The sequence below is a fragment of the Phodopus roborovskii genome, unplaced genomic scaffold (genome assembly GCF_943737965.1).
Source record: "Phodopus roborovskii unplaced genomic scaffold, PHOROB, whole genome shotgun sequence".
NCBI lineage: Eukaryota > Metazoa > Chordata > Mammalia > Rodentia > Cricetidae > Phodopus > Phodopus roborovskii.
In genome coordinates, this window is record NW_026126541.1 from 27647635 (window position 1) to 27672961 (window position 25327).

The 25327-nt window shown below is 37.8% G+C and overlaps 1 protein-coding gene across 2 annotated transcripts in view; it reads left to right on the top strand.

Moving 5' to 3' along the window:
* The window catches only part of Prkg1 (protein kinase cGMP-dependent 1), a 1151895-nt gene that overhangs the window by 1122367 nt on the left and 4201 nt on the right, over window positions 1-25327 (top strand). For both annotated transcript variants that reach the window (XM_051199947.1, XM_051199946.1), the window contains exons 11-16: window positions 6391-6530; window positions 7989-8078; window positions 15956-16097; window positions 17244-17407; window positions 19072-19194; window positions 19280-19342. In XM_051199947.1, the coding sequence (XP_051055904.1) occupies window positions 6391-6530; window positions 7989-8078; window positions 15956-16097; window positions 17244-17407; window positions 19072-19194; window positions 19280-19342 (722 nt within the window). The remainder of the gene's footprint in view (window positions 1-6390; window positions 6531-7988; window positions 8079-15955; window positions 16098-17243; window positions 17408-19071; window positions 19195-19279; window positions 19343-25327) is intronic.

Below are 25327 nucleotides of genomic sequence, written 5' to 3' on the forward strand. Positions count from 1 at the left end.
ACTGGTGTTCTCAGTTGTCGATGATATTTTTAATGCCTTTAGATCACCTCCATGCATCTGCTTTGAGGACTAATTTGAAATAGAGTGGAGTGAAACACTCTAGCAGTTTGGCACAATTGATGGTATAGGCTACTTTGGGCTCAGTACAGATATCTTAGGCTTGCTTTTCTTTTTATTGTAGAAAAAGTTTATTACTATAAATTCATTAAGTCATCCCAATTTGTAACAAATGTGATTTATTTACATGAAAATATTGCAAAAATATTCTGGTTTATTTATAAAGCCACTTCCCAGATTAAAGCAGGCCAATTTTTTTTTTAAAAAAAACTACTATGTTCTACTATGGCCACATGTTACTTGTTTAAAATTTTGTTCTATTTTCTTAGAGGAAAAAAATTGCTATTGCTGTGTTGCAGCCATTATAAATAAGATGCCTCTGCCTAGACCACCCGGTTTCAGTGTTCTTTGCAAAGTTTTAATAAAATTCTTTGTTCCTCGAAAGTTACCAAGTCACAACTGAATGTAGTTGAAACTAAGTCCTTTTCTCCTGTAGTTGAGACAACAGTCACAGTGTGTGCTCACCATCATCCCTTCCAATGGCCTGCTTCTGTTCCCTTAAGACATACTGCTATTATCTCAGAAATCAAACCCTTTCTCTCCATTTGAAGTCATCCATTGCCACAGTTCTTAGCCATTGTTTATATGAAGTCCAGTGTCTGTTTTCAGAGAATAGTCCCTGTGATTTAAGCATTAGTGATCTTCAAGTTTCTTCTTAACTTCTTTACTTGTTGTGTTTTACTTCTTAGTAGCACTAAGGTAGACTGGGTCAAGAACAGGAATGCCCGCAAGTGACATTCAGCTTGTGGTATTATCAGGGACACAAACCAGGAGACACAGCTGCCACCTCAGAGACTGAGGAGTTCCCTTGTCTCTCAGGGTTCTGACTGAGTAATGTTGGACTAAATGATTGGCTTCGGCCCAGAAAAGAATTCAAGGACTATCAAGTTATGAAGCACAGTTGGAATTTAGCAAAGATTTTTCCATCCAGATGATTAGTGTAAATGTGAAGAGAAAGAACGACACTCTGGGAAAGAGCAAAACATACCCAAGTGTGAGGATGCACTTCTCAAGGGAAGGTCCTCCCCCATTGTCTCTGTAGCAGCCACATATTAGTGGATTTTGGAGCAACCATCTTCAAAGGGTTGCTTAGAGACTTAAGTGAGATCTCATAGTAGTTCCCATGCACTGGATAGGATTAGATTTGGTCTTGAGTCACATGGGTTCCAGGGGAAATTAAGATGTTTTTACTGGAAACAAAGGTTTGAGTCTCCAAGAAAATGTCTAAGGAAAGGAATGAAGCCCTACTCAGGGCCGTATTCATTCAGGACTTAAGCCTGGCTTGTTGCTATTTCAAGATAAATTATATGTATGAAAGGCATATTATCTCTAGGTTGATAATTTTCACAGCAAACATTGTACATTGTATTGGAATTCCTGCTTCTCAGCTGGTGAAAGGCAGCGCTCAGATTCTGGGATGAGATGCTCCTGTCCTCTTACATGTGCTCATCATTTCCCTTGCCTTTCTATCCTGCTTCAGCGTGGCACTCAGTCTGCAGGAGAACATTTGCTGAGTGTTTTGACTTGAAGAGCCCATTAAACTAAGGTATTCATAAGGATAGGCACAGTTAATATTTACCAGATGGTAACTATTCCAGGCACTCTTATATCAATTTCCAAGGCTACCCTTTGTGAATTCCTCCTATTATAGAGATGAAAAAATGAACAGAAAAGAATTTGAAGAATTTCTACAAGATCAGAGTCCAAAGCACAGTTGAGATTCAAACAAACACGGTTAAATATTGGACTAACCATCCTCAGCCAGTGCATAATCTGTGCGTCTAGAAGATTACAGTAGTCTACTAGGGAAGACAAATCTGTGAACAGTTTTGGCCAATTGAGGCAGAGAGAGGGCTTAGGCAAAAGGAAGGGCAAATATACATACACATTCCGTTCTCCTCCTTGCCCACTTCTATCTGAACTTAAGACTAATTCTTTCTTCTAGTGAATGGGCTACTAGATAATAAAAGTCATTTCCATCATCATCACCATCATCATCATCTCAAATTTTCACAAGTCTACTCAGTATAACTAATCAGGCATGGAGAAATAAAGGAAGCAAAGTTTTAACTTCAATTTAAAACTTTGTGCATTAAACATAACTCATATTAAATATATTGCCTTGGGCTTATCAAATACAAATTACTAAACCTTACTTTGAAAGGTCAGACTGAAAAAAAATAAATTATAGCAAATCCTTAAATGGATATCATGCAGTTGTTCAAAACTTGCACAGATTTATATGTTATATCCTTGTACAGTACATTAATTCTCATTGGATTTTTGAAATTCTAATAGGACCAGGATTACTTTGAGTGCATCATTCAATAATGTGAAATAGCTATTATAATTAAAATGGATCTTAAATTAACTGGGCATTGAAACTGGGGGTTTCACATATGCCTGGCAAGCATACAACCATTGATGTATATTACAGCTTTTAGAAAATTTGCAAATACTTTTCACAACTAGGGTTTAATTTATACTCCTCATAAAAGTAAAATACATTAATTTTATAAATTTTAAGCAACTCAAAGTTTTAAGAAAGTATTAACTAAAGTTATACATAAAGAAAAAATTATTATGAATATATTGACGACTTTCAGACTATCCTTTCATAAATCTGTTTTAGATCCAGGTATTAGGCATATGCTTATGTGTAGATTTATCATGGAATCATAAAATATATACTGCCCTGTAACTAATACTGTTTATTCAAATATTTCAATTATTATTTTAGCATCAATTTTATAGCCAATATAGACATTGCATAATTAACTTTTCCCAAGTTCCTATTGACAGAGATGTAGACTGTTGCTGCTTTTTCTGATAAGAACAATGTTGATTTAAAGATCCATGAGTGATCTTTGAAACATTGCAGGTTTACCAGAAGGGTTCTGATGAACAAATTAGTTGGGTGTTGTTCAGAGAATTAACCTGAGTTAATTCACCCTGGTAGTTGTTGGGCACTCTGGCTTCCAAGGTTTAAAAAACTGGAATTCAGGGTTGAACAGATGGCTCATCGGTTGAGGACCACACACTGCTCTTGCAGGGGACCTGAGTTTGATTCCCACCATCCACATTAGTTGTGGGGATTGGATTACAACCCCTGTAACTTCAGCTCCAATGTATTAAATACCTTTGTCCTCTGCATGACTTCCACGGGCACCCACACTCTCATGAACAGACCCAAACACCTACACATAATTAAAAGTAAAATGTTTTTAAGGAAAAGATGCTGGAATGCAATATACCTCTCACGAAGTTGGCTTCCTCTGCATTTCCATTGAGCATGTCCTACCCACTTTGGCTTTCTATATGACTCAAGCAATTAGGTGTCCTAAACTCCAGATAACACAGTAAGTGATTAGGGAAATAACACAGGTAATTTTTCTCATTTTCATACATCTATTTATTTTTATTTTATATGTATACATATGTGTATGTGGAAGGGTCTACATGCCATTGCTCATGTGCAGAAATCAGAGGACATTTTGTAGGAGTCAGTGCTTTTCTTCCAACCATGTAGTTTCCAAGGATAGAATTCAAGCTGCCAGGTTGACAGCCAGCACCTTCACCTGATGAGCCATCTTACCATCCCAAGCAACAAGGCTTTTATTAGTTCCTTTTGATGGTCACGTCACCATTTAGAATACAGAATATATAAGCCAATAAATACATGATTCAATTTTTTACAGAGTATAAATTTAACATATTCCATTAAACTCATATTTGTAAACATCCATCATTGAACCTTCATTTTGTTTTATATCCAGCTAAAGGAAATCTGTTTGTACTTAAGCTAGCTTGCCTCCAAATGCCCTGTATATGAACCAAGTTCTGCCAGTTGGTAGTTCAATGAATTTAGACAACGTAAGTACTTTGTGTGCAGTGTGTGTGTGTGTGTGTGTGTGTTTTGCCTTTGATTTTACCAGGTTACTTGATTAGTTATACTGAATCCACTAATGCCAAGTATATTGCTTCTGTGAAAAGGCAGAATTTTTTAATGCAACATTTGATTGTTCCTAACTGATATAGACTACCACACAGAGCAGAAGGACTAATAGAAAGTCCTTCAAGGATGCCAAGTGATTGATACAACCTGCTTTAGGACCATGTTGACTCTATATCAGTTGCTGCTATTGTCTTTGGCAAGAACTAGGTCTTGCTGCAGTTAAGCAAGTAGCCCAAGAGTTGAAGAGACTAAGAAGGAGCAGAATTAGAACCAAAACCTGTGATTATAAATGATAATCTTTTTTCCTACCCTGTGAAGAAGTGAAAAGCCAGTGTTATCAATAAAGGGAACAGTGTCTAAACTAGACATCTGAGCTGCATAGGGCTCCTTTTGTTATTTGAATAAGACTACATTTCTTTCTCTTTGGAATGTTCATTCCCTTTAGACTTTTATTCTTCTCACAACAGCTCATTTGTCATTCCATCTTTTAGTCTGTCCACATTCCCTTTAGAAGTGAGTTTCTTCCCCATTTGTATTTTATCATTAACTACAACTGAGTTCATCTGTACCATACATTTCTGTCATTTTAAGGAGTTTCACACACAGACTCACTAGAGGGTCTTTAACTGTTACAGACATTTTCACATTGTTCTCTTTTCCCCTTTAACTTGTCATGTAATACAAACTTGACTGTCTGGTGTGTCCTCTCATTCCTCCTGACATTAAGTTGTCTCAGACTGAATTCAGTCCAAACATTGAGCACAGGCAAGACACTTAAGAATGAACTAACACTAACACCACTACCCCAGTAGTGCTGGTGCACAATTTAATACCAGTATTCAGGAGACAGAGGCAGGAAGATCTCTGTGAGTTTTAGGCCACTCCGGGCTACAAATCAAGTTCCAGAACAGCCTGGACTACACACAGAAACCCTGTCTGGGGAAAAAACAAATAAACAAAAAGCAAAACAAACAAACAAAAACCAGAAACCTTTGCTATCCTTGTACATGAAGCAGTGAAGGATTCAAAATTCAAGAAGGGGCAAGCTAGGCTTCAGCCGAAGTATGCCATGTCATGGCTCTGATGCTCTCTTGGGTCTGGATAACATTGTTGGTCACATTGCTATGACGTTCCACTGCCAGAGAACACTCAGCAACAACCTTGACTACTGTTACCTTACTAACTCCATCATGGTCCTTCCTTGACTTACAGGTCTCTTGGTTGACTCTCTTGTATGCATGAACACATACCTGCAGATTATTTGAGACAAGATGTTGGAGGGTCCCAGCCTCCTCCAGTCTCGCTGTTCTGGGTCATACGGGGGCCAACAAACTACATCCCAAATTAACTTTGTACCCATATAAATTGGAAAAAAAAAAGCTGGGTGTTGGTGGTGCACACCTTTAATCCCAGCACTCAGGACACAGAAGCAGGAGGAGGAGGAGCTGTGTGGACTGCAAGAGATACAAGCTCACTATATTGGTCTACAGTGCATATAACTAAGGAGTAAGATTTGAGACCAAAGGAGACTGATGGCATAGAGCATGGTGGAGAAAAAAAAAAGTGGTTTTCAAAAATCTAAATACACACACACAAATCTCTGCCCCCCCACACACACACAGAAAAAGACTGGAAAGAAAAGTGGATAATAACAGTCACGACATATATATCTCCAGTCCCAGCAGGGACCAGGGTCAATCACCAAGCTTAACTCTAAAAATGTTTGTGGATGAGAACTTTGAAGAGGGTAAAGTCCCAGGAGAACATGTGATAATGCTTTGCCATCAGCACATGAAATAGAATTTAAGAGGAAATTGGATGTTTTTGATGAAGACTATGCATTATACTCAGACTCATTATATGAGATAAAATGAAACATGAAGTATATTTTTTTTCAATTTATTTATTTATTTTGGTTTTTCAAGACTGGGTTTCTCTGTGGTTTTTGGAGGCTGACCTGGAACTACCTCTTGTAGATCAGGCTGGTCTCGAACTCACAGAGTTCCACCTGCTTCTGTGTCCCGAGTGCTGGGATTAAAGGTGTGCACCACCAACACCCAGCTTTTTTTCCCCCAATTTATATGGGCACAAAGTTAATTTGTGCACCCGTATGATCCAGCACAGTGATACTGGGGGATGGTTGTACAAGGTGTTTGTAAAGTCAGTCCCTCTAGCAAGGATATCACCCTGTATGACTTGGGTAGTAGTTGGGATTCGTTTATATCCTGTATTCGTCTGTTAATTTCAGGACAATGGTGCAGTCTGGCATATTAAGTCTGTAGATTCTTGTTCATGTGTCCTTTCTACCTGTCTTTAAGGTCCAGTTGAAAAGTGAAGAATCCAAAACATTTGCGATGAAGATTCTCAAGAAACGCCACATTGTGGACACGAGACAGCAGGAACACATACGCTCTGAGAAGCAGATCATGCAGGGGGCCCACTCTGACTTCATTGTGAGGTAAAGGCATAACCCTAACAACAGATGTGCCAGCTCCAAAGGGCAAGTCGATGGCAGCCTTCACTGCTGCTGAGCTAACCTTAATGTATTTATGTCATGTTCACAAGGAAGACTTGGGAAACTTGTGTTTGATTTCCTAAACACAAAAAGGTTTGACTCCATGTTTATTTTTTAAAGAGAATCATATTCTTATGTTCTCAAAACAAGATATTTTTCCCAAAAGAGATATCAACTTTTGACATCTCATTTTTTTGTCATAGCTCCACAAACATCCTCATTGAACAAAAAGACAGAGAACCCAAGAAACAATTACCAAAATCAGTCTATTTAGTATTAATTTTCCAAAGAATTTATTTTGTGTGTTTTTGACACACATATATGTGTGCGTGTGTGTGTGTTTATGTTTACATGTACTCATGCACATACACGTGTGTGTGCAGGAAAGTGCACCATGTGTGTGGAAGCCAGAGATTGATGCCTGTGACTTCTTCAGCCACCCTGCACCTTGTTTTTTGAGACATGGTCTCTCACTGCACCCGGAGCTCATTGATTTGGCTGCGCTGGCCATCCAGTCAGTTCAGGGTTCTGCCAGTCTCCAGTCCCCCAACACTGGGCTTTTAGATGAGTACAGCCATGCCCAGATTTCATGGGGTTACCGGGGATCCAAACTCAGAGCCTCATGTTTACCTGGCAAGTACTTTACCAGCTGAGCTATTTTCCCAGCCCCCGTAGGTTTCCTTTATGAAATGGCAGCTAATCTGTCTACCTCAGTATTTTCATAGCACTAAGGTGATAATGAAGTTCTTATATTCAAGAAAAACTTTTATGGTCAATTTTCCAGTAATACTCACAGAAAGTTAAGATTAAATTTAAGTTACTGTTTACAATCTATATTTATAAAATACAATTTGCTTTGTATTTACACACTTTGTGCTTATGACCACTAAGTCTTGCTCAAGGCCATGCTTAGAACATCAGCCAAACAGGAATGGATAGAGCCCAAGAAACTCTCATGTGCACATACCCATTAGGACTAACCCAAGCCAGAAGTTTCTAGTGCAGTTGTTTGTAAGTGTTACCCAGGGGACACAGTATTCTTGTAGACTTCAGTGCCTGTATCTCATCACAAAAATACCAAGACTAGCAATCAAAACTCAAAACACTGAAATCTGAGAACTGGTTTTTATGAGAAGGACATTAAAAATTGTCTCATTTATGTAGTTTGAAATGTTCAGTACAATATTGTTAACCCTGCAAATGGAACCAGAACTCATTCCTTCTGCCTCACTATAACTTTGTACTACAAATATGTGATACATATGCCTCATACCCTGGCTTAACTATTAAACAGCACATATATTTGTGTTTAAACACCTTATAATTCACCAAACTTTAAAAATCAAATGTTTTAAAAGCCATTAATGTTCATACTTTTGTTTTCTTGTTTACTGTTCACAGGCTGTACAGGACTTTTAAAGACAGCAAATACTTGTATATGTTGATGGAAGCTTGCCTAGGTGGAGAGCTCTGGACTATTCTCAGGGATAGGTAGGAGATTTCAACCTTTTCTGTTGTGTTTTGGAAAACAGACTGACCGATAATGGTCTATAAGAGGAATCTATCATTATCACAAATAAAATTATATTTATGTTTTATGCATGCTTATATTTTCAAATGTAAACATGAGACACAGCCAATAGTGTATAGAATTTACTATAAGATATGAAAAACTCATCTCCTAACTAATGATACATATAGGTTGAATCTACCTTAAAAATGATCATTAGGAAAATGTGTGCATCCACGCCTTTACAAGATGTGACTCAGAGTGAGCCAACCCCACACCTCAAGTTCCACACTGTGCATTAACTTGGGGAGACCAAGGGCTGCATCGCAACCACATCTAGGTTACCTGTCACCTTAATTGCACCATTCAGTTTTTAAATGGTGACCCTATCTTTTATGCTGCTGATATATCTTTGCAAAGTCACTTTTTCTTTATATTTCATAGCTCTCTGTTTTGAAAACCAACACAAGTTCACTACCTTGTCTATTAGAGGTTGATGACTTTAGGGGAAAATTAATCCTATTATTTGCAGTTTTTCATGTAAACAATTTGATTAACCCTTCGGCCCTTCCTGAGGAGGTCAAGTTTATCTAGATAGTACATGTTTGTTTCTCTGAATTATGAAAACTTGTTTTCTTTATTTCTCACACCATCTACATTTTTTGTTGTTATTAAAGACAACTTTGTTTTCCTACAAGTACTTTTTCATCATTTCCTATAAATGATAAATTCAAAAGCAATTCTGTACTTCCCCCTATGCTAGAGATCAAGTCTAGAGTCTTGTACCTGCTAAACAGCTACAGCCTCAAATGCTGGCTTTTTGCAATATGGTCTGCTATGTGGTTCAAGCTGCCTTGAACTCTTTTTTCCCATGCCTCTTCCTCCAGAGCGCTGGCTTGGCAGGTGTGTGCTGTTGTCTTTGAACTTTTACAAAACTTCCTTTTCTTATTTGTTCCAACCTTGTCTTCAGGTTCTTCATCATTAGACAATCACCACCACTACTACCCCTACCAACCCTGCTAAATTTAACTAAGAGTCATACGAACTTTAAGTATCTGTTACTTTTTACTTGACCCCAGGTCAAGTGGTTCTTTATAAACTCTTGACTAGGTTCTCCTTCCCAAATCTACCGATTTAGTGCCTTTGTGCCCTCATATAGAGTATATATTCAGGCCTCTGATCCCAGTAGCCTTATTCATATATGTGTTAAGTAGATCACTGTCTGTTCTAATATAATTTCATATACTAGTGCTTCCTTTGATTTATTAGCTTTTGTAATATGAATAGTGAAAACCCAAAGACAGATATTGGGGTTGAAGCTGAAGACCAGAGATGCAAAGTGGCCAGCCACTAGAGTGCCCTCACCTCTATCAATACTCAGGCCAAGATTGCCTAGACTGCAATGGTGTCCACCAAAATTCAACTGCTCTTTGAGACTACACTAGGCTCCTGCCTTATATCCTCTCTAGTGCTGGGATTAAAGATGTGAGCAGTGTTTCTCTTTTAGACTGATTCACTCCCATGTAGCCCAGGATGGCCTTGGAACTCACAGAGATCCATCTGCCTCTGTCTCCTGAGTGCTGGGAGTAAAGGTGTGGCCACCACTGTCTGTCTTCTATGGCTAACTATTGGCTTACATGTGTGGATAACTAGCGGCTTAGCTCTTTACTAGGTGTGTGGTTGACTAGTGGCTTACCTTTGTATTCAGGCAAGCTTCATTTGTTAGATTACAAGCAAAATGTCACCACAAGTTATAGTTCTAAAAGAAGCATACAAAGAATTGCATGTTGCTGACACAGAATAAAGTCAACATCTATATTAAGCTGCCATATTATTGTTGTTGTTGTTAATAACTGGGTTATAGTTTTATGGCAGGCATTGTGAGAGCACCCTTGATATACTTTGGAATCGATATGATCCCACTCCTCAGAACTTGCTGACTATTACAAGAAGTTAATATTTTGCCTTGGAATTAGCATCTGACATTCTTCATGGGGTTCTCCTGTATCAGTTTGCAGTCTGCTAGTTTGTGTAAAACCTTGTTTATATTTTCTGTCCATTAAAACAGGAGGCCTGTAGATAGAATTAAACAGGGAAGTGTAATAAGACGTACAGAGGAAGGACCAGCTATGCCCTCAGAGCTATGTAAAATTTGTATTGTTCCTTGATTGAAACAACTATAATAACAGCACTAGAACTCAGCTTGCAAGAATCAGACATGCCCATTCGTCAATATTCAGTTTATTTTTGCAGGGAAATATCTCGTACTTTTTATCACACCTCTTGCGATTACAGTTTGGTTGGTCACACGAGAGCTACCCTGACTCAGCAGGGTTATAAAAGGTGACTGTAAAGAAGCAAATTCCCTTGGGAAGAGTGGTGACAGTTCATTCCTCTTATCTCCAGGGGCTGTGTTATGACCCTCCTTTTTCCCTCCCCTGTGCCATCCTTGAGTTCTGGGTATACAGTTCCCTTGAACCCCAGGGAATATGATACAGCATGACAAAGCTTATTGTGGAGAAACAATGGATGCTTACTTCTCCCAATGATTCCAAAATTCTGAAGCTCCTATGGAACTAAAACTATTATAAATATATAGAGTTGGAATCATTTCCTCTATCCATACTCTTTCTTCTGTGTATACATATAATCTTATTCTTTTATTCCACGTAAATTTTATTTTACATTCTCAATAAAAAGCTAGGGGCCAAATTTACTGGTTCATTCCCATAATTCCAGCTAATCAGAAAGCTGGGGTGGAGTGGGAAATTCCAAAGTTCAAGGTCACTCTAGGTCAGCAATTCTCAACCTGTGGGTCTCGACTCCTTTGATGGTCAAATGACCCTTTCACCTGGGGTCACTTATCAGGTACTTACAGTTTATAACAATAGCAAAATTACAGTTATAAAGTAGGAACGAAAGTAATTATAGGGCGTCACCACAACGTAAGGGACTGTATTAATGAGTCACAGCATTAGAAAGGTTGAGAAGCACTACTCTACATGATCTTAGTAAGACTTAGTGTTGAATATTAAAATATGCACTTGCATCGCATATAAAGATTTCTGATTTAGAACCTTATGATGAAAACCAATTAAAGAACAAACAAATAAATAACACCTAGGTTTTTTCACTTTTTCTTCTTGTGTCCAAAGAAGGCCATGATAAAGAAAGCACTACCCTGATATATACAAGAAGTGCATATGAGACTACTGGAAAGCGGGCTTGTGTGACAATATTCATTATTAAAACAACATTCATGCAACCTAAATGCACGCATACACACACACAGAACTGAGAATTAAGTTGATACTACACGTAGGAAAGATGTGAGGACTCTTAAGACCTATGCTAAACACGATGTATCAATTATCCCCCAAATTTCCCAGGTTTACTCTTTAGTAGCTATTATACTAATCATCTAGTTCAAGAGACATTTTTCTTCAAAATTTCTATTTCATTCTTTGAGAACAGACAACTAAAAATTATATTTTATTTGTTCCCTCTAACATATAAAGAATGACTCCTGAAATTTTTAAAACAGTAATTAGCTAATGTAATAAATGCTTATTAGTTTTGGGTTATCAAATAGAATACAATAACTAACACATTAGAATGAGTATTTGTTGTATAATTTAATCTAGTAAAGCTGCATGTCAATTATTAGGTTTTTATTTTGTTTCTTCATTTTCTTTCCGCTGGATAATTTAAGTATCTCAGAAATCATGACTTTCGAATCACGCACCACCTCAATTTCTCATCATATGTCTTCCTGAATAGAGTTTAGATCCTGGTTATTTTGTGGATGGTGATTATTTAATTTCATCTTTGGTAACTTTAGATGGTACTGATTGAAAGTGTTCCTAAAGAAATGAGTCAATCTACCCAATAGCCTCTCCACCCCATTTTTTCCTTTTTTTATTTAAATTTGAAACAAGGTTGTTTTACATATCAATCCCAGTTCCCTCACCCTCCCATCCGCCCCTATCACCCCCACCAAACCCCAGCCCATCCCATTTCTGTTCCCCATGGAGGGTGAGGCCTTCCATGAGGAGTCTTCAAACTCTGTCAAATTTATGGGGCAGGGCCTAGGCCCTCTCCCATGTGTCTAGGCTGAGAAAGTATCCCTTTGTGTGGGATGAGCTCCCAAAGTCTATTTGTATACTAGGGATAAATACTGATCCATTACTAGAGGTCCCATAGACTGCCCAGTCCTCCTAACTAACACCCACATTCAGGGGGTCTGGATCAGGCCTATGCTAGTTTCCCAGCTATCAGACTGGAGTCCATGAGCTCCCCCTTGTTCAGGTCAACCAATTCTGTAGGTTTCTCCAGCATGGTCTTGATCCCCTTGTTCATCACTCTTCCCTTTCTGCAACTGGATTCCAGGAATTTGGCTAGTGTATAGCTGTGGTGTCTGCTTCTGCTTCCGTCAGCTACTAGATGAAGGCTCTAAGATGGCATATAAAGTAGTCATTAATTTCATTATCGTGGAAGGGCATTAAAAGTACCCTCTCCACTATTGCTTAGATTGTTAGTTGGGTTCACCCTTGTAGATCTCTGGGCATTTCCCTAGGGCCAGATTTCTCCTTAAATCTATAATGGCTCCCTCTATTATGGTATCTCTTTTCTTCTCCTCTATTCTTTCCCTGTCTCAATCTTCCTGCTCCCTCATGCCCACCTCTCCCCCTTTTCTTCTCCCCTTCTCTTTCTCCTAACTCCCTCTCCCCTCCCTCCATGTTCCCAATTTGCTCAGGAGATCTTGTCCCTTTTCCCTTCTCCAGGGGACCATGTTTGTCTCTCTTAGGGTCCTCCTTGTTTCCTAGCTTTTCTGGCAGTGTGAATTGTAGGCTGGTGATCCTTTGCTCTATGTCTAAAATCCATATATGAGTGAGTACATACCGTGTTTGTCTTTTTTGTGACTGGGTTACCTCACTCAGGATGGTTTCTTCTAGTTCCGCCCATTTCCCTGTGAATATCAGGATTCCATTGTGTTCTGGGGTTGTAAGTCTGCATATTGCAACATACTTCAGATCTGTGCTCTCACTAATGATTGCTGACACTTGTTAGTGGTGCCTGGCCCCTTTTGATAAGAGATATTTTGTCTTTGTTACATTCTGACATCTCGGTATTCAGTCTCTTATAAGCTGAGTAAATGCTGTGATTTAATTTTAATATCAGCTCATCAATTAATATACCTAACCCTCTATTTCTACCAAATTGTCATTTTGTGTCATTTAGCTAAACCAGCAACTCCTAAAGAATGTCTGAGAGCCTGTACCCATAGTTTGACTTGAAATGCTATAGCTGTCAATGCATAACTTCTTTATTTCAAAGAGCTAAACAGAATAAATGATTTATTTCTTTGAACAACTCTCTAAACTGTTGGTAAAATAAGATTTCACTTCTATTTAGATCAAATTTATATTGTCATTACCAATTCTAATTGTGATTTTTCATTTTGAGTCTCTCTAATGCTGTGCTCTGTGAATACTTGCAGTGGCCTTGATCAGTAGTAGTGCAACAATGCACACGACCAATACATTGTTGGCATGAATAAAATTCTCAAAGTTTGAGACAAGGATTTCCTTAAACGTCTAAAAGGCAGTTACAAATATGCATTTATATGGCACATACTCAATATAGATTGTTGAAATAATTAAAAACCAACCTTCTAGAACCATCTAAATTTGAAAATGGCTCAGATCCAGAATAGGTACTCCTGAAGAAAGAAAACAATCAGTCTCTGGGTTCAAACAAGCCAAGCACTGTGAAGTCTTCTAAAGCCCCAGTCATGTGCGGTTTTGATTAGTATTAGTCTTGAGTGTTTTATGTTCAGGGAAATTGAAGTTATATACAACATGGAATGTAAATATACTGTATATATTTATGTATATACATTTTTTAGATTAAATCATTTATTTTCAAAGAATAATCTATTCTTGCTAGGCAAACATTCTAAGACTGTATTAAGAGAAAGGAGAAAAGGAACTCAAGATGCTCTAATCCCTTTCCAGCACCCAGGATTGCAGATCGGTGGGTCTGCCTAGGTTTTACTACCCCTTAGAGGGCAATAAAAGCCTAAGGAACACCATTTACTCTCTGCTATGGATGCAGTTATTTCTAGAGAACCTTCCTCCATCCCTAGAAATTCACATTTGTGTCACACAGTATCATTGGGACAATGGTATATTCTTAGTAATGAGAGCTAAAGTTCTGATATTTAGAGGAGTAGATGTCATCATACCTAAAGCTTACTTTAATCTTGAATTTTATTTGTATGATTTGTGTTTGAGATGGGACAGTCAAGATGGGACTCTTGCCTAAGCCTCCCAGGTATGGGGATTACAGCTTAGCTGTGCTTCAGACCAGATAGTTGTTTTAGTAACTATTCAGTGGATACAGAAAGCAAAAGAAGTCTGCACAGCTGAACATACTATTTCTACATAAAAAATGCCCTGCAAGATATCTGCTTTAGGTTGTATTTGCAGATGAATTTTGTAAATATGTAGCCACATTCAAATGATCAGGTTGTTAGAAGTCACTCCAGTTTTTAAAAAGAATCAATTATCACCCAATGCAAGCAGGCACTAGGTTCCCGCCCACAAGCAAGCTCCTGCACTGTTTGTTGTTTATTGAACACCACTTGAAGCTGTGGTAGCTCCTATTTCATCAAAGCCACTTCAAGAGCTGATAAAATTCTTGTAAACACCCATAAATTGTGAAGTTATTCCATTGAATCTCAATATTTGAGAAAGAAGAAAATGAGCACACTTATGTTCAGTGAATAAACAAGTCAAAAGTTTTGCTCTAGAGGAAAGGAATGACCTCTTTTATTATTATTTTATCAATAAACTTATATGTGTATATGTAGACACATGTACACATACAGATGAGACAGAGAGAGACAAAGTGCTTTTCTCGTAAATGTTGGAGTTTAACAGTTCCTTCTAGTAACTTTTTCTTCTAGTTGTGTTTTAGCTCCATTTATTTCTAGGGTGTAGAAGAAAGATACTGTCTGTCTTGATGGCCAAAGTTTCAGAGACCTAACATATAGCTAGCTGGTGAGAAGATATGTGCAGTGTTATAGCTCTATGGCATGGTTCTCCCTAAGCATTAGCATCTTTTATTTTCACATTCACAAGAACCATACCTACACCATTTAGAAAGATCCATACTTAAAATTTGCTAAAAGTAACCATGAACAAATCGATATACTAAAATTGTATGATAATTGTATATATTATACATGGATGCTTGTTTTTGAAGGTTAAGAATCTCTCTGTTCAATATAACTTCTTTGGACTAGAGATATAGCTAAATGGTACAGGGTTTGCTGAATATATATATATATATATATATATATATATATATATATATATATATATATATATATATATATATGAAGAACTAACTGAGTTTGATCCCAAGTAACAAAGAATAAACAATAAATTAATTAATGAAAATAACCTCTCCTGTGAAAAGCAGACAGTTAGTAAGCAAGTGCGAATACAGGACTCATTCTTCTACCCATGGCAGGGACTCTCTGGATTTTTTATGTAGCAATGGGCTGTTTAGAGGAAGCCACAAAGTCCATGAAACTTAGTGTTATTGATCTCTTCTTGAGCCTTCCAAGAAGTTGGATTTAACTGTCCCACTCTTAAGGGTAATAATTCTTTGGCTTGATCCTCCAATGTTTTAAAAACATGGAATGAAACACATGTAATATGGAGCCCTTTAGACATTGGCCTCTGAGCCAACTTTGGTGTAGAAGTATAATGAGCTCACATATACAGGAACCAGTTTTTTCTTGAGATTTAATTGCTCATACATTGTTCATTGCATTTTCTGTTTTCAGGGGTTCATTTGAAGATTCAACAACCAGATTTTACACAGCATGTGTGGTAGAAGCATTTGCCTATCTGCATTCCAAAGGAATCATTTACAGGGACCTCAAGCCAGAAAATCTCATCCTAGATCATCGAGGTTATGCCAAGCTGGTCAGTGTATTTCACACAAGGGTTGTGTCCTGAAGTTCTAAGGACTCATGTTCATTTGTTAACACAAAATTGATTTTCCACTTCAGTGTTATAACTTCTGGAAAGCAGTGTTAGCATCATAGTTTTCCATTGCAATGTATTTCAAATTATGTAAAGTTTTATGAGAAATTAAATTGGCTAGGTTTGAATTAATAATGCCCCCACAAAGTACATGTTCTATCAACTGTTAGAAAATGCTCTTGTTGGCATGTATTCACAGAACTGAAAGCACTTATACGTATTTAGTCTGTATTTCTATCCAGCTTTCTGCCGTCTAAATGCAATGGAAATTAGTGCTATACAAGACAGTGAACATTTTAGTATATGATATTTAAGAATAGTGCTCATGTGGAATGAGTTCTAATATATCTAAGTTGTGTTAACAGCAACAATACTAACAATTGGTTAAGAGTTCTAAGAGATACGGTGTAAGAGAAGCTCTTTCACTTAAAAAAAAAAAAAAAAGTTCAATTTCTGTGAGTATTGGATCTGTTGGTACCTGATTCTAGCTGTAAACTTTTGGAACTGTTACTCAGGCTTAGATTTTCAAATACATCTGTATCAATGGCATGTAACTATTTGCATCTAAACCAAATAAAACAGTTTGCAAAAAAGGGGATTTCTGTGTTTGCAGCTCTCCAGAAAGTTCCACAAAAAAAGGATAGACTTTGTTTTATCTGCTTATTTACCAATAGTGGAATATTACTCTCTTAACTGTGTTACTCAACTCCTTCAACAGTAAACCTTCTTGTCATATTATTCAATACCAGAACTGTAAACTTCATCCTGTCCAGAAGAAGGCATATATAGTCTGGGAAAACTTTTATGATGACCCACCTGAATCTCTGCCTCTTTAAAGCACAAATTCTTTTCATTATGCCACAACTACTATTGGGGAGAAAAAGTAGGGGAAAATGTGTTTCTAGAAAGAACTTTTTCTTTCAATGGTTTTAATTTTATCTATATGTTCAGGTTTCACTTTCCTTGTTGGGACAGAATTTGAACAGGGCATCTGTTCATCAGTGTGCTCAGCTAAATGCATAGTTTTCTATAACTTAACCATAACAGCTTAAGTGTCTTTTTTTTTTCTCTCTCTCTCTTCATAAGGTTGACTTTGGCTTTGCAAAGAAAATAGGATTTGGAAAGAAAACATGGACTTTTTGTGGCACTCCAGAATACGTAGCCCCAGAGATCATCCTGAATAAAGGCCATGACATTTCAGCTGACTATTGGTCACTAGGAATTCTAATGTATGAGCTTCTGACTGGCAGGTATGGACATTTACAGGGAACTGGGAATAGCAATAGGCCTCAGACAGCTGTGCACCTCTGCCTTTGGCACTTTGTGGCCCTTTCTCACAACCACTGATTGGTCAAATCAATAAAATAATTAACCCAATGAGAGTCTTAGCAACAGAGAAATTGGCAAATGGGGTGATGTTGCTTTTAAGTTTAATTAATTAGACTTTAGATTAAATATTTTAAATGTCATTGAAGATAATGTAAATATTATATTCTTTAACCATTTTAATACCAATGTCAGTAAAAATTAACTTGGAAGGAAAGCTATAGATACGTTTCTTTCTCATCATTCAAGATTAATACTCTCAAATAGTTTTCACAATTGAAACATGACATTGCAAAACTCAAAGTTCTGATATCTTCTTTATTTTATAGCAATTTTGGGAATTGATATTGTTTTTTAAAAAACACACATTCAAAGCTTAACATTTCTTTCATTGCTGTCCCTGCTTGAAGCAAAATTAAGTTGAACACACATCTGCATTTTTAAAAAAGCATATACAATATGATCCTGTCTGTGCTCATGCACACAAATAATTTCATGCTCATCAAATGTTGATTATTAATATTTGGGGTATTATACAGCCTATTTTCTACTAAGTAACATTTTATAGGGTTATGACTATCTTAGTGTAGACTAAGCCTGTATCATCTTTAAAATACACAAAAGGCAACTCTAATACATTATTTAGTTCTCTAAAATAAGCACAAATATAAAAAGCACCAATTAGGACCTGCTAAATTAATAGCAAAAGGACTAAGGATTTGACTGATTTTGAAGCAAGATCAAAACAGTCAAGTTAACTCAGAAGAGTAAAAGGGACATCCCACTCGGACACCACATAAAATGCAGGCACTAGGAGCTGAACCAGAATTGTGTGTGTATCCATTTTGGTGGCAACTAAAGCTGCAATCCCAATGTTAATAATATACTAAAGTAAACAGAAGCACACATACATCAAGGGAAGTAGTACCGTAGCCTAAAAGGAAGAATATGAACTCATATTAATGATATGGGGTCATAAAATAAAACAACACTTAAAGTGTATTACCCGGGGCTGGAGAGATGACTCAGTGGTTAAGAACACTAGCTGGATTTCCAGAGATCCTGGGTTCAATTCCAAGCAACCACATGATGGCTCACGCCCATCTGTAATGAGATCTGGCGCAGATCTCATAATAAATAAATAAATAAATAAATTTGAAGAAGGAGATTACCCAAAGAGGTTTAGAGATGTAAACACTGTATTTATAGTTTCTGAAGAAAGAATTTGTCAGGTATATGATAATCACCAAGTGCCACCCATGAGGCAGTGTGGAAAAGGCAGTAGAGTTCTGGAGACAGCACAATGACTAACACAGGGTAAAGAGAGGATCAAAGGAAGGAGGGACCATTGCACAAGCTGCATCCATCAGCGGTTTTGCTAAGAAGTGGCCTATGAAGCTTTCCATAGTGCTTTGTTATTTTCTAACTCTCCTTCCATTGTTATTAGCACAATGCATATCTCATTCCATTGTCATAGCTAATGTGATTCCCTTGTGTAAAAGCTGACGTCATGCATGTGGCTGTAACAACTTTCTAATTCTTATTCAGAGAGTTAAAATGCCATCCCTTTCTGTCTTCTTCCTGACAGCCCACCTTTCTCAGGCCCAGACCCTATGAAAACCTATAACATCATACTGCGGGGAATTGACATGATAGAATTTCCAAAGAAGATTGCAAAAAATGCTGCTAATTTAATTAAAAAACTATGCAGGTAAGTATTTAAACTGCATCATTTTATAAGGATTATAATACGAAAATATTTGACCTTTTTTTACATGATGATTGTTTCACTTTAGGGACAACCCATCAGAAAGGTTAGGAAATTTGAAAAACGGAGTGAAAGACATTCAAAAACACAAGTAAGTGAACTTTTTTTTATAACTGAGAAGGCATGACAAATTTCCCCAGGGTGAACATTTTTAGTTATTGGTTAGAACATTCAGAGAGCGTGTTAGTCTTTTATAAACTTTTCTATGTGTATCTGGAAATTACATTCATTGATATCTAGCAATTTATTGACTCAGTTTCTCTCAACACTTACCAGTATTTATTTGTTGTACCCCTTTGGAACAAAGAAAAAATATGTATATTTCTAATTTTGAGACTTTATTCTCTGGTTCATAAGGAAAGCAAAATCGGTCTCTAAATTATACCTTATTTTTTAAATTAAAGGCAACATATATAGAGATACATAGATCGAGATTTCTAATCATCAGTGACCGTGGGATATGGGAGCTAGGGACACAGCTATGTCCCACTTAGAGTAGCTAAAGCTTTTCTTCAGGCTATCTTTACTCTGGTGAAAATGGGATTCTTGACTTTGCTCTGGAGAGGCACTGTCCTGCAGGTCAGGCTAAGATGAAGCAGAGTTCAAGTTATTAGAAGAGATTTCTAATGTAAATACTCAGAGCAAACATACCCAATTACGGACGTGAGCTTCTCAAAAGGGCCACACTTAGGTGTCTTAACAGTAGCCATGTGCTCAGTGTTGATGGCTAGCAAGTTATATATTCAAGGGTTACTAGGAATCTTTTTAATTTTCTTTTTTCCCTTATTTTTGCAAATGAGAATAGAAGGTTGCTCTAGAAATACTTGGAACAGAATGAAAATCTGATAGGATAAAACTATGAGTTACCAGGGCTGCAAAGGGGTATTAAGACATCTTTTACTATACGTGGCCTTTCTAGTGAGAGTCCTAGAAAATTGTAAGTTTACAACTTGAAAAGGAAAAAGGCCATGTATACATAAGACTTAAGAAGATTCCTTGCAGTTTTAACAACTCTGTAGAAAAGCAACATTGGGTCTATATAGGTAATCTTCCTAGCAAATGGTTAGTTGGGATGTAGCTCTTGACTCTGATCTAGCAGGAGGCTTTGACCGGACTCCAGAGTGAAGCCTTACTTCTCCTTCTCATGTCCTCTTAATTTTCTCTTTCTGTCTTGCCTTGGTTTCCCTCTCTGAGACTTTGAGCCCATAATCTTAATGGTGGATAATGTTCAAAAGTCTATATTTTAAAATGTCTTCGCTCTGAACAAGGATGCAAACATTGAACATCCAGACAGCTAAAATCTCAACCTATGATACCTAAGGATGAGATAAGAAAGTCTGATTTTGGATACTGGAGGAATCATCATCCTGTGGAAATTTCCATGAGGCAATATGGCGACCTGGGACAGCACACCATATAAATAAGAGAGTGTAATGAAGATTGTTATATTCAGTATTAGCAACAAAAACAACAGAGCCACTTTACTCATGAGATCTATGACTATTGTGATGCTAGCAACTGATTAAAACCTAAGTCAGCATCTGACCTAGATTGAACTTCAGACATGACACAAAGCTTTGCCTACCAGATGTGTATGTTTCATTTTAATAATGAAGGGCACAGGTTCTCCATGTGCTGCTATCAGAATATTGAGGGTCACTGTCCTTATCCCTTTTTTTATGTAGTCTTTGAGAATTTCATATGTGTACACAATGACATATGATTGAATTCACCCTATATTTTCCCTTCTAACTCCTCATGGATACCTTTTGAATTTCAAAGTCAGAGCCCTTGGGCTGTCATAAAACCCACTAATAGTTCTATACTGAGCATGTGGCAAAACATAAAAGAAAAATTCCAAGATGAAATCCAGTGTAGAATAAACAGTGTAAGGTTGCAGCCATGGAGTATATATGCTAACTGTGCCTAAAAATATGAAGACACTAAGTCAAACATGTAAATTTGTAAGGGGAACTTATCTTTGGATTTAGGAAGTTATGATATTAAGATGTCTCATTTATTTATTATTTCTTGTTTGAAGAGAAGTTTTAGAGCTTTACAGAATTTATAGGTTTAAGTAGTGTGTTCTCGGGATGTCACTGAAGCTAGGGAGTCTCAGGAGAAACAATTTTATTATATAATATTTTGAGTTCTCTCAGTCTATGTGATTAGATCTCTATCCACCCTGAGAACCTGTCAGCACACATGGGAGATGCTTATATTCTTGACAGGGAATCATTTGAGAAAGATCACATTGTCAACCCTTTGTAATGAGTTAAGGGAAGGTGCTTAGTTCTGCCTCCCTGGCAATTATGGAGACAAAGCAGACGACATTGTGACTATTTGAATTATAGACTTTATGATCCTTTAACCCCAAAGACATAAATGACTGGAACGTTAATGCCTTTCTTCCAGGAGAAGCATGAGTCACAAAGTCCCTGAATATTTTTCTTCTGAACTGTTAGAAATAAGAGTTTTATGTTGCCTTGAGTTGACCAGTCATTTCAGGCAGTCTGTGGCTGCGCCTTCTCTGTTTTGGTAGACGATAGACGATAGACTTACATTTGGTTCTGTACTAGAGCCATTTCTGTTTATAATCTACCAACCTTGCCACGGCTACCACAGCTTGTGAGCTTCTTAACTATTTACACACTGTAGAGACCAGATGCAGAAGAAAGCTGTGAATGTCCCCTAGCTTTCCAGAGAGAACTTATAAACACTATGTCTTATTTTGCCTCATCTAAGACACATGGCTTTTCTAAATGCAAACTTCCCAGTGCTGGGGCCGATAAGAATTCCTGTGACTTAGGGTCATTCTTATCAATACCACACAAGTCTACTTAGTAAGTGGTCCTAAGTTGCTGGTTAAGGCAAAGAACAAAGCCCCAATAATGAAAAGAAAATTGACATTTTTTTTTAACCTGTCCGGAATTTTCTGGGACACTTTGATGATGACTGCAGGCTTTTGCTAAGAAAACTTGAGCAATTTCACTCTTCAAACACATTCGTCATGAGAGACCATAAATCCCTTAGGAGGATAGACTTAGTCAGGGCTGGTATCTGTGCTCTTTTAGCACTTGGAGAACATCAGCCCAGGTCCTCTGTGTTTGGAAGTCTCCACTAAAAAGTCAAGTGTTACTCGGATGGGTTTGCCCTGAAAAAGGACCTGTTCTTCTGCCTGCCACTTTCGCTTCTCTTTCCAGTTCATGTTAGCCAAAACATGTAACGCTTTGGTTATTATGTGATACGGAGAGTTCCTTTTCTAGCCCTACCGATCTGGTTCTCTCTGTGCCTCCTGCCCTTTAATGTGCATCCTTTTTCTTAGATTTGGGGATTTTCTTCTATGAATTTATTGGGAATCTATTTCGTGCCTTGACCTGGATTTCTTCATCTACGCCTATAGTTTGTACATTTGGTTTGGTCCTTTTATAGTGCATTAGATTTCCTGAACTTCAGGTAGGCCTCCTACACCCATTCCCTAAAACTATGTGGTAGCAGTGTGGTAGGTAGGGTAGCTAATATACACATGGTATGAAGATGCTCTATGGGCCTAGTGGATTCCAGGAGTAGAGTCAGACTGGATGTGGTGGGCATGGTGGTTAGTAGGCAGGTGGGTGAAATAGGTTTGAGGGACATACCAAAAAATTCCCATTTGGATCCCATATGATGCCAAGGTGCAGTTGCAGAGGTGGGTACGGTGACAGATAGACAGGCACACTGGGCAGAATGGGTCTGGAGGAACTACATGGAGTTATGGGTTGGATTCTAACTAAGGCTTTTAAGAGCCAGCCTTAAAAGTCTTCTCTCAGGGTTCAAAAGAGACTGCAAGAAGTGAAAGAACAAAGATCTGAGGGCTATAGGAGAAGAATCTTACCACATGTTCTTCTTATGCATGTGCTCTTTATTGTCCTGCTGTACTGCAAAAGTTTCCAGCTTATATACACTCACAATTAGTAATTCTCTGGTTCTAGCCAGATGTAGGGTTAGACTTTTTCAGGGTCACAGAAATGGATAAAAGTTTTACACAAAGCAGTAACTGCCAGCTTTTCTTTATTGGTCAGAGTGGGAGTGGTTTAAGCTTCCAAGAACTTCTTAAAGGAAAAGAAGGTTAAGAGGGATATATATATATATATATATATATATATATATATGTGTGTGTGTGTGTGTGTGTGTGTGTGTGTGTGTGTATACACATATGTATGTATAAGGGAAATCTAAGAGGGGAATACACGTGCTTTGTGATTTTCTTAAATGTGACTAGGTAAATAAGCTAAAAGTTATAATCAGTGAAAATCAGGAACAAAGCAAGAATTTTTTTCAGTGTGCTGCTTTTCTCTGGTGGGCAGAGGGAGTGTTGGGTAACTAGTCAACATATGGAAATAACAGAGGAAGTGTGTGGCATTCGGTTTGTGTTAGTACTTTTACCAACTGTTAACTGGCTAAAAGGAACCTTTTGGCTCTAAGGATTACACCTTATGCCATCTCTCTGGTTAAATAAAAGCAGTGAGTTTCTTGCTTCAATAGACCTAGGTAAAAATAAGTGCAAAGAGTTAAGGATTTGCTTTAAGGTTAATGCAAGTTTGGCTTGGGACAGCACTTTCCTATCTGTTGGCAAAGTGAATCCTGGACACTTGTTCTCTATCTCTCTGAGAGCTATGGCTCAACAACTTTAGACATGCCATAATTCTTGTCTGTGGGCATCCATAAATGTCTCAATTGAGGTCTCTTTGTGTGGACTTTAACACTGATAATTGCAGGGGGCAGGCTTCCAAGTTTATACAAAGACCTGGTTGAGAAAGAGCATTGACTGAGATCACTTTCTTGCCACAATCTTGCATTGCTGGGGGGAATCACCCAGTATACCAGTGCGTAGGGGAAACTGTGCCCAGTAAACAATTAGCACACTGTAGTATTTGTGAGGGAAAAAATTCCCAAGCTCTTCACACAAGAACTCTGCAATGACTATAGCTAACATGTTCAGAAGGCAGTATTGTAACACAAATAAATAAATAAATGACCCAGAGACCGATATTGGGGTTGAAGCTTCAAACTGAGTATCAGAAAAGCAAAGCAGCCAACTAGCTCTCGTTTCTATCTCAGTCTGAATGGGCTGGTCCTGTCTGCACAAGCTCTCGCCAAGCCTCTGACTGTAACCTCTCCTCAGTGTGGCTGGAGAATGAATGCCTCTCTGAGACCTTGCTTCTGTCTTGTATATTTCCCTATTGTTGGGATTATAGGTGTGAGATATAATTCTCTTTTAGACTGATTCACTCTTGTGTAGATCTTGGTGGCCTTGGACTCACAGAGATCCATCTATCTCTTAATCTTGAGTCCTAGGATTAAAAGTGTGTACCACCACCTTCTATCTTCTGACTACTGGGATTAAAGGTGTGTACCTGGCTTCTATGGCTTGTGGCTGACTTTACCTTTCTGAATTCTCAATCAAGCTTTAATAAATCGAAAGTAATATACTGCTATACAGTATTTCTTAATACCTTGCTAAAAAAAAATAAAGGTCTATGAGATTATGAGATGTACCTCTCTGTTGCTCTCTGTTGGGTTGACCTCTGAAGTATGTGCTGAACTCTCACTGCACAACTGCAGTATTCCACTTGGTGTAGTGGCTAAAGGGACTGATAAGCAGGAGCGAAGGCAGAAGAGGTCTGAAGAGAACTGCAACTCAAAGGAATTGTGTCCCTATGCAGGTGGTTTGCAACGTTTCATTGACTTTTTTTTTTTTTTTTTTTTTTTTTTTGGTCATTTTTGGTTCTATCCTAGATCTCTAGGCTATCCAGCCTCTGGGTCCTGGCCCTCCAGTCAGTGTCAAGGATGGGCTCCCTCTCATGGTACGGGTCTCAAGATGGACCCATCATTAGTTGGCCAATCCGAAAATTTCTGTACCACTTTATCCCAGCACTTCTTGTAGACAGGGAAATTTGTAAGTCAAAGGTTATATGACTGGGTTGGGATCTCAGTCCCTCTACTGGAAGCCTTGCCTGATTACAAGTTACTCCTTGCTGTAACCCCTGTAAGTTAGTCAGGGTCTGCTTTATCAGATTGAGACCCTACCCAAGAC